This window comes from Apis laboriosa, unplaced genomic scaffold, assembly GCF_014066325.1.
Source record: "Apis laboriosa isolate Shangri-la unplaced genomic scaffold, ASM1406632v1 scaffold50_cov145, whole genome shotgun sequence".
NCBI classification, from domain to species: Eukaryota; Metazoa; Arthropoda; class Insecta; order Hymenoptera; family Apidae; genus Apis; species Apis laboriosa.
In genome coordinates, this window is record NW_025223540.1 from 198,798 (window position 1) to 213,198 (window position 14,401).

Sequence of the window (14,401 nt, forward strand, 5' to 3'; positions counted from 1 at the left end):
TCTATAAGATGTCTCATCAATATATTAATATCCAATGGAAAAATATTTCTTCCATATTATGCATGCACTGTTATTGCTAATCATTTTCTTTTATTTTTTGCAATGTTTGTTTGTTATATGATATCAATGTGAACAATTAAATTCGATAAAAATTAAGAATAAATTAAAAATTATTAAAATTGGTATAAGATAATAGAGATTAGGATGAAAAAAAGAATTAAATTAATAATTACAAATTATAATAAATAAAATACTTCTTTAGTTTATTTTTGTTTCTTATTTTGCAATTTCAAATTTTCATTCAAAATTTTTGAATATTAAAATTTAATGTAGGGATAAAATTAGCATTTAATCGATTTAGTGTAACTGTTTAATATTCGATAAAAATGTAATAATGATAAAATAATTTGTTAAATAATATTTGTAACTACACTTTCTTAATCTTATTTAATACTAAAATCAAATTGATTAAAAATGATTTCAGCATTGTTATCAATTCATTATCCGAAAGTTAAACATTTTTAGATTATTTGATGATAATAAATAATAAAATTTTTAATGTTTATTTACATAATTTTTACTGTAGAATAATTATATAATATAATATTATCAGTAAAAAATAAAATAAAATATTAATTTATGTTTACTTATATTGAATAATATATAGCTGGAAAAAGTATATAAATAATCATATATTTGAATTATATGTTACAATTGTATTTACATATTTGTAGTTTAGTTTATTATACGATGGATAATATTAACTTCGATAACCATATCTGTCGAAAGTTGCAGAGATTTTCATTTTAGCATTGAAATTTTTACATGGACATTCGTATTTCTCAATATTTTCCATACTCTTACAATCTCGTAATAGACCATGTATATTTCTAAAACGTCAAGAATATAATAAAAAAATTATTAATAAATATTTTTCTTTTCATTCAATTTTTTATTCAACTGATAATCTCATCTTATTACCGACACATGATGCTATATAAATCATCATTTTTTTCATCATCATCGTACCACTGCTGCCATTGCTTGTACAATGATATTTCACCGATTTCATCAAGATAATAATGACAAAGATCGCTTAATCTAAATAAAATAAAATATAAAAAGAGAAAAAAATAAAGCACAAAACATATAATCATAAAAATATAAGTACATAATAAATTATTATATTAAATATTATTAGTATATTGCATAATAGATTAGAAGAAATTTTATATTCAAAATTAATTGATTTCTTAATTATTTTTAGAATATAATTTTTTAAAATTTAATAATTATAATCTTTTTCAATAGATATAGAAGAAAATATTTTTGTATATTAAATATCAAGTAAAATAAAAATGAAATATTTTTTAAATATTACTAAATATTATTTTTATTGTTTAAAATTTATAAATTTAAATTTTTTATAGTTTATTAATTTTTAAACATAAAAATTGATAATAATAATAAAAAAAAGAAAGTTATAATTTTCAATCACTGAAACATAAAATTTAGAAAGAATGACTTTAAATTAAAATTTTAATATATTTATTAATTTATAAGATATTAATAAAAATTTTCTATACATTGTAAGATATTACTAATTGAATGCTGTCTATTCAGATATATTAAAGTATATGAATAAAACATTAATTTGATATTTATAGTATTATATTATATTATATTATATTTATAACTATAGTATATTATAGTATTATATTATATTATATTATATTTATAACTATAGTATATTATAGTATATTATAGTATATATTATAGTATAATGTATCGTCGAATGTCAAGTAGCTGATTAATTCTAAATATTGCTATTGATTTCGTATCATTTATTGAAATTCATTAAAAATTTAATCATTCAGTCTCAAAAAATTAAATATTTGTTGTATCAAATATCAAGTATGAAATTTAGCCAGAATATAAAAAAACCAATTGCAATATAAAAGCAATATAAAAGCATATAGATATCGTAATTGCTATTATTTCGCTTCAAATACAAGTGATTTTGTATTTATTTAATTTACTGGATATTGTGATACGTATTGGATTAAATTAATAATTTAATATTTGCAATTTTTCATAAAAACAATTAAAGATTTCATAATTAATTAATTTATTTAATTATATAGAGAAAAGAGCATCAATTTTGATGACTTATTAATATATTATAAGAATTTTGAAGAATTTTATATATATTTTATATATATAATCGTTGCTCAATTCAAAATATTTGCAAAAAATTGCTACTATATTGAATTTTTTCTATATAGAAAATATAAAATAACTTTTAGACAACCGAAATTACAATGATGATATCACTTTCATTACAATTATCTATCGTTGCAATTTTAATTATTATAATTAATAATAATTTCGATTATTTAAGGATTGTTTTATATTCTATTTCTTTATTCTTTAAAATATGCAAGATAATATGAGTTGGGATTGAAATATAAACTCATTAAAATCCATTAAAAAATAGCTTTTTGATATTTTAATTATCAATCATTGCAATATGTTTATAAAAATAGTAAATAAGAGATTATATACTGAAATTTGTCATGAATATTTCGAAAACTAAGATCAAACAGTAATTATACACATATATAAATAAAAATTGTAGAAAAAAATCAATGAGAATGTTCTTTTTTATATTTTTTCTATATTAATATTTATATAATTATTATAATAATACTTAAATTAATTTAAAAAATGATATTTTTTTCTTTTTATTAATTTAATGCTTTTCTAATCTAAAAAATCTAAAAAACTAAATATTTTAATCATTACTTAAAAATAAAATACATATTTTTAATAATTCTACTAACCTTTTCCCCCAAAGTCCATCAGCAGTAGTACTCACTATAACAGAACCTGGTAATTTATCAGAAATATATCTCCTTCCATTTATTTCGTGAAGACAATAGCTATTAAAGAATCATAAATGTTTATCTTTTTTATTTAATTAGTAAATTTTTTATTTAATTAATAAATTAATTTATTTATCAGATATTTACTATTGAAAAGAATGATCACATATGGTCCTCAAAAGAAGCTCAATTTCGGTATCGTTAAAACACGCATTAGGTAGCACTTCGTGTACATCTAATAGCGTTTGATTTATCTAAGAAATATAACTTTAAATTAACAATCGATAAAAAACACAAATGTAAACATATTCATAAATATTTATAAATATCATAATATGTCTATGTATATATATACATAAATCTCATACTATAAATATGTATGCTTTTTATATGAATTTTTATAAAAATTTTAAACATATTCATAAATATTTATAAATATCATAACATGTCTATGTCTATATATATAAATCTCATATTGTATGAATATGTATGCTTTTTGTATGAATTTTTTGAAAAATTTTATAATTTTAATAGAAAAAAAGAAAAATTCTGAAAATGATCGATTAATACGAAATGGAAAGATGGTAAGAGAGAGAATATAGATTCCAAATATAAAATTTTAGCTTCAAGTATTTAATAGTTTCGAAATATTAATGAACAACTTTCAGTATCTAATTGATGTGACAGCTTGTAGAAATCGTCATCATCAATAATCAATTATAATAAAACTCTTTCTATGTAAAACTTTCAATTATTTCCATAAAATTGTTGCAAATATTAATAATACGAAATTTGTTACGAAAATTGTTTACGAAAATTGTTTTAAATTCTGATAATTCTAACCAATATCTATTATTTTGTGGGATCAATTATATTCGAATCGTATCCAATATAATAACAATTGTTATATCTGTGTATCAAATACTTTTATATTCTTTTTATGTTACAAATTGATTTTTTCTTTGCTCATAACTGTTAATATTTGTATTTGATAAATCGAACGTGTTAATTTCTTGGTAATAAGTGATCAGATTTTTGATAAATTAAGATATTCTATATGCTACTTAAACATCATTAATTGCAACAATTAATTACACTGTATTAATAATATGTGGATAATAGCATTCAATTAGAATATTTGTATGTAATTATCAATATATAATATTGAAAGTTTTTTATTAATATTTTAAAAAAACAAATACCGGAGACTAAAATTTTAGATCTAAAGTCCATTTCTTTTTTCTAGTCCTCCAAATTTCGATCTGAATAATTGAAAACTATCATTAAAAAAATAAATATGTATAATTATCATAAATTAAGAAGATGAAAAAGTTAGAAATTGTGTTATAAATTAATATATAATATTATAATTAATATATTATATATAATATGAAAATTAATATATAACATATTATCTATAATGTATAATATATTACTAAATATAAACATATTTTTATTAATATATATTAATTATTCTTGTTAATAAATTGTAAATATGAATGTAAATATTTAATAAAAAATATAAATACATGATTAATTATTTCAATCGTATTTTTTCTTATAATCTATTTATGTATCTATTTATAAATATAAATAAATTTTTCCAAATAAATAATTATTAAAATAATATTATTATATTTTAAAATTATAATTAAATAATTTTCTATTATATGTTTATAATAGAAAATTAATAATATATTAATAATGATATTAATAATAATGCTAACTGCGAAAATTTCAAACTTTCGTATATATATATGTTACGATTTGTTATTACTTTACTTTTTATTGTATTTAATTAATCATTATGTAATCAATTTTTATATTTATATGGATTTTATTCTTCCATTTTTATTGATTGATTCTTATTCTAAAGAAATATATATAAATGAATTATTATTATTTTTTGTTGATTTGAAAAACTTTCACAAAATTTCTAACAATTGATACAATGTATATATTAAAATTGTACATTAAAATAATTCTGGTGACATAAAAAGTTAATTTTATTACATTTATAATAATTATGACTATTATAAAAAAATTTTATATTATGTTTATTTTTATATTATGTTTATTTTTATATTATATAATTAAAATATAAATAATATATAATTTTGATTGGATATAAAAATTTTTGTTTACGTATTTTATAAAAAATATTAAATATTTGTGTACATTTGTATTAAGAATATATTCTACATTAAAAATATAAATTACAATAATAATTTATTATAATATCAATCTATTTATAATAGTAATAAAGATATTAAAAATTTTGCTACAAACTTCACGAACAATCTAATGTAATACAATTAAATCGTTTAAAAATAAAAAATATATAAATATTTATATATAAATATAATTTAATTTTAATTAAATTAATTAATTCTGCAGTATATTTGAAAAATGATCTAATTTTAATTTTTTATATGTTTTTTTCTATTTAATTTTTATTTCTCTTTTTCATAAAAATTTATAATTCGAAAATAAAAATAAAAAAATTTTAATCTTATACAAGAATTTTAAAAATTTTATCAATAATTAAATTATAAATATATTTCTTTTTTCTTGAAAAAATAAAATATTAAAAAGATTAAAAAATTTTTGATGATAAAAAAAATGATAAGATATAAAATAGTCCGATGCACATATTAAAATAAAAACTTGTACAAGAAAAAGGGAATAAAATGAACGATGAAAATGAAAATGAATAACCTTATCAGCAATGGCAAGGCACATTCCACATCTGATACAAGCGGAAGAGAAATTGATTTCTATCGTGTCACATGTCGAACAAGAACGCAAATACGGAATTTTTTGTACTATTCCAAATTCTGTTGGGTCACAATTATAATAATAATCGACTGTTAAGTTCTCATCGTTTTTACTTAAAATTTTTTCATTATCCTTTCGACATTTAGCAGATTTTTTTCTACCAAAACTTGTTCCATTTGATGTTAAAATCAAGAGGAAAAATATAATAATAAAAACTTTCATTTTCATTGCCTATTTCAAATTTACGTTTTCTGCTTAATAAATATAATATAAATATATTTTCAAAAAAAAATTTTTTTCATATGAAATTCTATTAATAAATATTTATCAAAGATTAAATATTGTAAAATAGGTTATTATTTTAATATTTATAGGAATTACTAAAAATAACTCGAAACAGAAGAAAAAAATTTTGATTTTATTAAACCGGAAATATAGTAATATAAAATTCTTTGATGTTACTTTCATTCGTCGTTAGATGTCATGACTGTTGTTATTGTAGCCTTAGATCATATAAATACTTATAGATATGATATATATATATCAGATAATTGCTTCAAGCAATGTTATGTATGTGATATAGACCAAGTAATGATAGAAATTTTTCAAAACAATATTTAAATATTTGCGAATAATCATTAAATTTTAATAATATAATCATTATTAAATTTTTATTATTATTATGTTATTATTAAGAAATATTTATATTATTTATTTTATTTGTATTATACTTATTTACTTTTATAATTTTAAATGTTCATTAAAATCAATATATATTCTAAAAATTATGATTTAAAAAAAATTAAATTTTAAGTGAAATGTTGATAACATTTAATTTGTACTTATTTCTTTATAACTTATTTTAATTTAAAAAAATTAAGAATAATACACAAATATTTAAAGAAAAATTATTTATTTATAATTATTGATTGTAAAATAAAATAATTTTAATAAATTTATTTCTCATATGAGATAGTATCTGATGGATTTACTATTATTTTTAATATAAATTATATTCCTTATTATTCTCACATATTTTTCTATTATCTTTGCTTCAATTTGACTTGTGAATCATTATACGAATAGTATCTATTAAATATATATGATTTAATATGAAAGTTATAACCATAATAAATTATAGTCTATGGTTATAGTTAATTTTTTATGCAAGAAATAGGTTAGGTTTTCATATGTTTTCAATTAAAGTTTTGAAGATAGAATAGAGGATAGAATTTTAATCATAATAAATCACAAACATGGTAAAATTATTATATTATTATTATAACAAAATATATGATTTATTATTTTAGAAAATTTATTTGTATATATTGTTTTATTTTAGGCTACTGCAATGAGAAAAGAGTTTCTGAAAGCAACGAAAGTTGCGCATCCAAATAGTAGAAGGTCTATTGCAATTGCAAAAAGAACCAGAAAGTAAATTTAATTAATTTAATTTAATTAATTAATTTAATTTAATTATCACAATCTTTTTATATTTTATATTTTTATATATGATTTATATTATATTTTATATTTTTATATTATGTTTTATATTATAAATTAATAAAACAAATATTTTATTTTTTTTAGAATAACAAATAGGCAAAAAGCAAAAATTAATGGCTTGATTAAACAAAATTTAGTAGGAGAAAAAATGTTATGGATCAAAGAACATATGATTCCAGATATTTGTCCTTATACTCCAGAATTAACTGCTCGTTTGCTAGAAACGTAGGTAAGATGAAATTGCTAATTAGAGATATGATTAATTATTTTTATATTTTGTTTAAAGATATATAGCAAGACATGATGAAGAAATGGAACAAATTGTTATAAAAAGATCTATAAGTTATAAGAGAAATAAGCAACATGCAAGTAGGGAAGATATATTAAGAATGACTAAGGAGAGAGAACAAGAAGAGTATGATACATGTGGAATAGGTATGTAATTACAATTTATCTTATTATTATATATTATTGTTATAATTATTATTATATATAATAATTGTTATTATTATTTTTAATGCATATTTATATATCTATAAATTTTTTAATATTTCAGAAATTCCTGATATTTTGAATCCAACTCAATGTGAACTGTTAAGAAATTGGAATGGTGAATTAAGATATATGACAAATTTTAAATTTAGAAGATTTGGTAAAAAACATTTAAATGAAGCATTAAAGAAAACAAATAAAGAATCAAAAGAAAATAAAGATATTCAAACAAAAGTTTCAAAAGAACCACAAAATTCTTCTGAAGAAGTTAAGTTTGAAGAGATTGAAAATTCATTAAATAAATCAGTTGATTCATCTGAAAATAATCAATCGATAGAATGTATCATGGAAATAGAATAAATTTTATAAAAATATATTTTGTTTTTTTCATCCTTTATTTAAAAAAAAAATAAATGCAACCAATTTTGATTTTTTTTGCTTATGAAATGCGTTCTTAATTTTTCTCGTTTTTGCCAATTTTCTATTGATAACAAAAGAACTAAAGAAAAAAATAAAGAATATAATAGCAGGAAAAAAATATGCGATTATGAAATATGAACGAAACTGAAACCTATGAGTTACGTGCATAAATTTACTACACTAATATGTATTTTCATATTTTGTTCTTTCTTTGTTTGGTTATGTAAAAATGGAGAAAAAGTAATTATGTAAATAAAACAATATGCTCAAAATCTTATTTTTTAGTAAAAAACGTCAAATAATTAATAAATTTTAATGATAAAAATCAAAAAATTATAAAAAGCAATCTTCAAAATAAAGATCGAATATAATCATAATATGATTAATAAGTAAATATTTGATTACAAATATTGTGATTATATTTAAACAAATAATATATTGAAAACAATTAGAAATACATTTTGCATTTTATTTTAATTTTAAAAATGCATTAAAAAGAATTATTTTGCCAAAAATCTTGAAAATATTTTTTGAAAATAATGTTCTATGCTAAAAGTTGTTTCATTATCTCAAATCAATTTCAATATTTATTCATCTTCGAATTATTAATGTAATGGAATAATTTAATAAAATATTTTAACTTATAAGAATTCAAATAATTTTTCAAACAAATTAATTATAAAAAATGGACATATAATAAATCTTATAAATGAAGTTATTGCAACATATTTCAATTACAAGGGATTTCTTTAGAAGAGTACAGAAAAGAAAAACAAAGAGGGAATCGATCTCGTGGATAAGAGTGACAGTTAGCAAAGCTTTTGTTTTGCTAAATTATCAGTAGATATACTCTGTCATTTTATTATATATTGATATAACTCTTCAATTATGTATAATTTTTGATACATTCATATTAATAAAAAAAATTCATTACTATTTAAATTATTATAAGTGTGATAAGCAAAGATATTCATATTAGATTTAGTAGATTTTATACAAAATTATATATTAATAAAGAAAAAGAAATTATTCAAAATCTATTTTAATCATTTTTCTCTATTAATATTTATTATTCAATGATTTTAAAATAAGAAAGAATGTAGAATAATAAATAATCAGATTGATGAATATTTTTGGGATTATATAAATTTTTAATTTTTTTATTCGTTTATATCTTTCATTGACGATGAAAAAATAAGATAATTACGAATATGACTACAACTGATAAAATTCTATAACTACTAATGCATTTCAAATAATTTTCAAAAAATCATAAAGTGTGAAATAACTAATGGATATTGACTAATAAACTAAACTATGAATATTTATTGTTGATATTCATCAGAATTTCTATTATTTTGATTCCTTTAACTTTCATTCATGATCAGTCAAGAAGAATTATTTTATGAAATAACAGAAAAAATATTTAATTTTACAATAAAAAATTATAGAAAATTATAGAAAATTTAATTAAATCATTTGCAAATGATATTGCTAGTTTATAAGATTAAACAGAAATAAAAATAATTTATAATGAGATTTGTTAGGTTACATTAGAATACTTATTTACATATTGTATACAGAAAGCTATTTCATCTTACTATTTAGATATACATATTCTTTATTTAAAAAAAACATGGAATGTTTCTTGTTTTCTGATATTGATAACTACGATAATTTTTTCTACTAAACTATATAATTAATAATGTTCTTTATTATAATTTATAATTTAAATTTTATGATTATATTACTATATCACTCAGCGATATACAGCGATAATTTTAATGGATATTTGTTTCTAATTGTTATCACAAATGAAATAAGATAATGAAATAAAATTCCTACAATCTTTTGGAAGAAAAAAATTAATATTAAATTAAAAAAATGTTTTAAAATATAATATATAATATATCTTGAACAATCAATGATTTCTAAAATACTTCTTTTAATTTATTATTAATTCGTTATTTTTTAAAAAAAATCAACAAATATTGTAATAATATATAGCTAAGAATAAATATTCATTAAAATTGTGCATCATTATAAATCATGTAATTGTGAAATTTGAATTTATAATAGAGAATATAAAGAAATATTAATATTATGATTCAATAACAAAAAAAAATAACTGCAATGTTGTTAATCTTAAAAAACAAAAAATATTTCACGAACTTTTTATTCACAATTTATATATATAGTTAGTTTATTTATTTTAAATTGCATAAATTTATAATAATAATATAATAATATTAATAATAATCATTATGATTGACTTAATATTAAAGTTTATTTACTGAGAATAGTAGGGTATAAGAGATATGATATTTTATTTCCGACAAGATATAAAAAAAATAAAAAACTATTCTCATTTTAATTGATAATATTGAAAACGTCAACTATTTAATTATAACTATATATGATATACTTAATATCTTATAAGTTATTTTACATAGACTTAATTTTACATAGACTTTCTAGAATTTCATATTATAAACAAAAATTATAATAGTTTTGAATTGTTATTAGCAATAACAATTTTTAATATATTTTCTTATTGTTGAAAATTCATTAGAGAAGTTCATTAAAATAAATATTTATTCAATAAAATCATTTGTTTATAAAATTTGATCTGAATTAAGTTCAACAAATATTAACTTCAAAATTATCAATTTTTAATAAATAATTCAAACTATGATTGCAATTTTTTTTCCATGACAGTTTGATTCCATATCTTGATTCATATTTCCATTGTTTCGTCATTCTTCCGCATATTTGAAAAAGACAAAAATAAAAAAAAATGTAATTGGACTATCAACTTTCTAATTCGACTATACCAGTTCATTTAATAAGAGGGTGGATTAACATCAGATATAATTGGGAATGCAAGAACATCAAAAGATCGTAAAGTTTAAGCGAGCGTAAAAATGACTGACAGTGAAGTCGATGATATCTAATTATCAAAAAAGGAATAGAAACACGATTGTATTGGAATTACATTTTATTCTTGGCAAATGTTCTTAACAAATATTATTGCTTTATCAATATGATAATTATAAAATGTAACAATGTAAGATGTAAAACAAAGTTTACCTGAAAAGTAACGGGATTGCTAATAACCTCACTCAGCAAAAATTATACAGTCAGGAACAAAATTTTTTATAAAAAAATATAAGAATAAATTTAAAATACAGAACAAAGTTTTTGCATTATGAAGTTTTACTTTCTGTAAAAATTTTTTCAAAAATTTATAAAATATTAAAAGAAATGTATTATTACAAAAATAAATAGAGTTAAAAAAATATTTTTTAATCATACCAATGCTGTTTATAATATGTCCATAAAATTTTAATGAAAATCGAAATAATTTTATTAGACATCAAAGAATCGGAATAGGTTTATATATTTTATCTTTAATTATCCATATAAATTAAAGTTTTAATTTGTAAATATAAACAATTTTTTGTTCTAAAAATGTTAATATATAACATTATGTATGTAACTATATATGTACAACTACTATATCAAATTGAATATCTTTTAAATTTCATTTTATTCGCTTTTTGTTATCATTTAATCATATTAATTTATAATTATACAAAAAATTTGACTACAAAGGATTAAATAAATTTTTCTTGTCTAAATATTAAATCATTTAATTTTAACGATGATAGTTTAACATATTTTTTTTATAAATCTCTCCTTAGACCATTTTCTCGATGTTGTTTAATTTCGCGATCCATAAGCGTCACGCTTTTGGATGATGTAAAGTAGAAAGAAACAAAATAGAAAGAGAGAGATAGAAAGAGAAAAAAAAATATGGAGAAAAGAAAGAATCGGAGGAAGGGAGTAATTTCTCCAGTGGAATTTGAGAAAATCGGTTGGTAAGCAAGTCAACCAACATCGACATGAATACTCGGGAGGAGACGAGGCAGACACACTGGGAAAAGAGAAGAGTCCACTCCGTGAATGTAGGTCCTCGGGTCGCTATCTATAATGCGAACCTCCCACTTTGAGAAACCATTATATCGTACAGCTTCCTTCAAGAATCGTTCCCATTTTACCATCGAGTTCATTCAAGCCTGATCAACAGGTGGACCACCTTATCGGGAGACGGTTGGTAAGTTGGTTTTAAGGGAAGCATTCTAAGAAGTTGAATCTTGGAGAAGCATACAGGATGGTTCTAAAAGAAGTGTCGAGAGATTTGTGGGTGGTAGAATGTTTATAATTCCTAGGAAATAAAGTGTATGGAAGATTTTATGGATAAGGGTATTATTTTTGTTAAGTTTATTATTATTTTTAATTATGATATATTTCTATCGGTTTTTAAAATTTTTATTATTATTTTATATTTAGATATTATGTTTCGGTAGGATATGAATTTTTTATTTTGATAGCTTTTATTACATTTTTATTATATTTATTATAAATTTGTAGATTTTTTAAATTATATTTATTATAGATTTTATATTTATTATAATTCTTATATATTATATATTATATTATATATATTATATATATTTTACATATTATATATATAATATATTATATATATTATATATATATTATATATATTATATATGTCTCTAAATGAAATGATAGAATTCTTTATAGCTTTACTGAAAACAAAATATAGAATAAAAATAAAATTGCAAATAATTCAAAATTTATTATGGTTATTCTCGCAAATTTTGAATATGTGATAAAATTATAATTAAAGAACATATCTAATAACATAAATAAAAAATAAATATACACAAAATATGAATAAGGAATAAATGATTTTTAAACATTTTAATTTAAATATTTATTGGATTATTAAAAAATTTAGTTTGAAAATTTCGTAAATATTATAAATGAAATTTCCTTTTTTGCAGGAGAAATTAATTAACAATTAATTTATTAGCAGTTTTATTGACATTAAATTTTAATGTTTTATTATCAAATTTTCAATTAAATTTTATTATATATATATATATATATATATATATATAATTGTATATATGTGTATATATATATAAATAATATATATATAAAAATATTAGATATATATATATATATATATAATTAATATAATTATATATAATTAATAATCAGTATGATTTTTGAATTTAACAATTCAACAATAAGATATTTCATGTATTTAATAAAATTAAAAAAAATTAAATTTAAAATTTGATAAAATATTACTATATAAAATATATAATATTTCTTTCTACTTCTGTAATAAAATGTAATAATTGTTTTATTCATTATTATTTTTTAATTAAAATTCAAATATTTCTACTTTTTCAATTTTTAGTTATTATTTAAATAAATATTTCGATAGAATATTTCACACGAAATTTTCAAACATTTGAAAGTAACATCTAATTAATGGATCGCTGTTTTCAGATTATCATTTTGCATAAATTACTTTTCTCTTTTAAAAAAAGTAAATCAAAGATCCGTTATTTTTGAAAGTAATTTTAGACGAATTCTATTCACATAGTAGATAGTAGAGTATGTTAAAAACCTCCATATTTTCTCGCCTTTCTTTCGCCAATAAATATTCATCGATCAAACATTCGTATTCCACGATTAGGACGTACCTGTTCACAAGATAGGAGTGAACAGATGAGAAACGATCAAATACAAATTAATTTAATGTCTAATTGAAGACAATTTACAGAATCAATCCAGACTCAATGTATTCAAATTCAATCAATCGTTTCATTCTAAGGATTTATTTTTTCAAAATTATCCATTATCGTAAAGATCAAACAAATATATGATTCATGCTCATTGATAATCGTTTTGATAATTCAATTCCATCAAATATGAGCTTACGATTTATTGTAATGGGAAATGATCAAGAATGAATCTTCCAATTAGTGGAACAGAGATTTGACAAGTAAATTAACGCAAATGTGCCAGCTGTAACGGCGTCTCAACTCCACTGGTGCATTCGGTTGAATTACCACGTAACGGGTGGTCTTATAATATGGCTCGAAAGTTGCACTGGAATGATGGACAAGACAGAAAAGAAGCGAAAAAGAATGAAACTGGAATTAATCGAACTTTTTTTATGAATATAAATTTCACAAAATATTTTATTGGGTAGTGTTTTAGATTTAAAAAAAAAATGTGAAATTCTTTTTTGTTTATTAATGTTGATTTTAATGTTGATTTAATTTTTGAAAAAAATTAATTTCAAAAAATTGTTTAAGTTTTAATTCCGTATAGTATACATAGATGTCTTTCGATTTATTCCAATTTAATTTAATTCTATTACTTAAATATCTTTCCTATTTTTAATTTTTTATTATTTTTTTATTCCTTCA

At 19.0% G+C, this 14,401-nt stretch overlaps 2 protein-coding genes across 2 annotated transcripts; one reads left to right on the forward strand and one right to left on the reverse strand.

Moving 5' to 3' along the window:
- Positions 1 to 708: 708 nt before the first annotated feature.
- Positions 709 to 5,891, reverse strand: LOC122717436. The gene is made up of 5 exons (XM_043941490.1): positions 5,604 to 5,891; positions 3,033 to 3,139; positions 2,844 to 2,942; positions 982 to 1,101; positions 709 to 890 (listed from the first exon to the last, which is right to left on the reverse strand). The coding sequence occupies exons 1-5, from the start codon at positions 5,889 to 5,891 to the stop codon at positions 761 to 763; spliced, it is 744 nt and encodes a 247-aa protein (XP_043797425.1). The 3' UTR covers positions 709 to 760.
- A 908-nt stretch (positions 5,892 to 6,799) lies between these two features.
- Positions 6,800 to 8,035, forward strand: LOC122717437 (translation machinery-associated protein 16 homolog). The gene is made up of 5 exons (XM_043941491.1): positions 6,800 to 6,922; positions 7,006 to 7,097; positions 7,254 to 7,394; positions 7,456 to 7,604; positions 7,726 to 8,035. Exons 1-5 carry the CDS (start codon positions 6,920 to 6,922, stop codon positions 8,019 to 8,021), a joined length of 681 nt encoding a protein of 226 aa, XP_043797426.1. The 5' UTR covers positions 6,800 to 6,919; the 3' UTR covers positions 8,022 to 8,035.
- The last annotated feature ends 6,366 nt before the right edge of the window (positions 8,036 to 14,401 follow it).

What these genes read in the sequence shown, in the direction of transcription:
- LOC122717436 (XM_043941490.1), bottom strand. Translation starts at nt 5,891, where the DNA reads ATGAAAATGAAAGTTTTTATTATTATATTTTTCCTCTTGATTTTAACA. An exon ending in TGTGATCATTCTTTTCAATA is followed by an intron (nt 2,943 to 3,032) that starts GTAAATATCTGA and finishes ATTCTTTAATAG; the next exon opens with CTATTGTCTTCACGAAATAA. An exon ending in TTATATAGCATCATGTGTCG is followed by an intron (nt 891 to 981) that starts GTAATAAGATGA and finishes TTGACGTTTTAG; the next exon opens with AAATATACATGGTCTATTAC.
- LOC122717437 (XM_043941491.1), top strand. An exon ending in ATTGCAAAAAGAACCAGAAA is followed by an intron (nt 7,098 to 7,253) that starts GTAAATTTAATT and finishes TATTTTTTTTAG; the next exon opens with AATAACAAATAGGCAAAAAG. An exon ending in ACTGCTCGTTTGCTAGAAAC is followed by an intron (nt 7,395 to 7,455) that starts GTAGGTAAGATG and finishes TTTTGTTTAAAG; the next exon opens with ATATATAGCAAGACATGATG.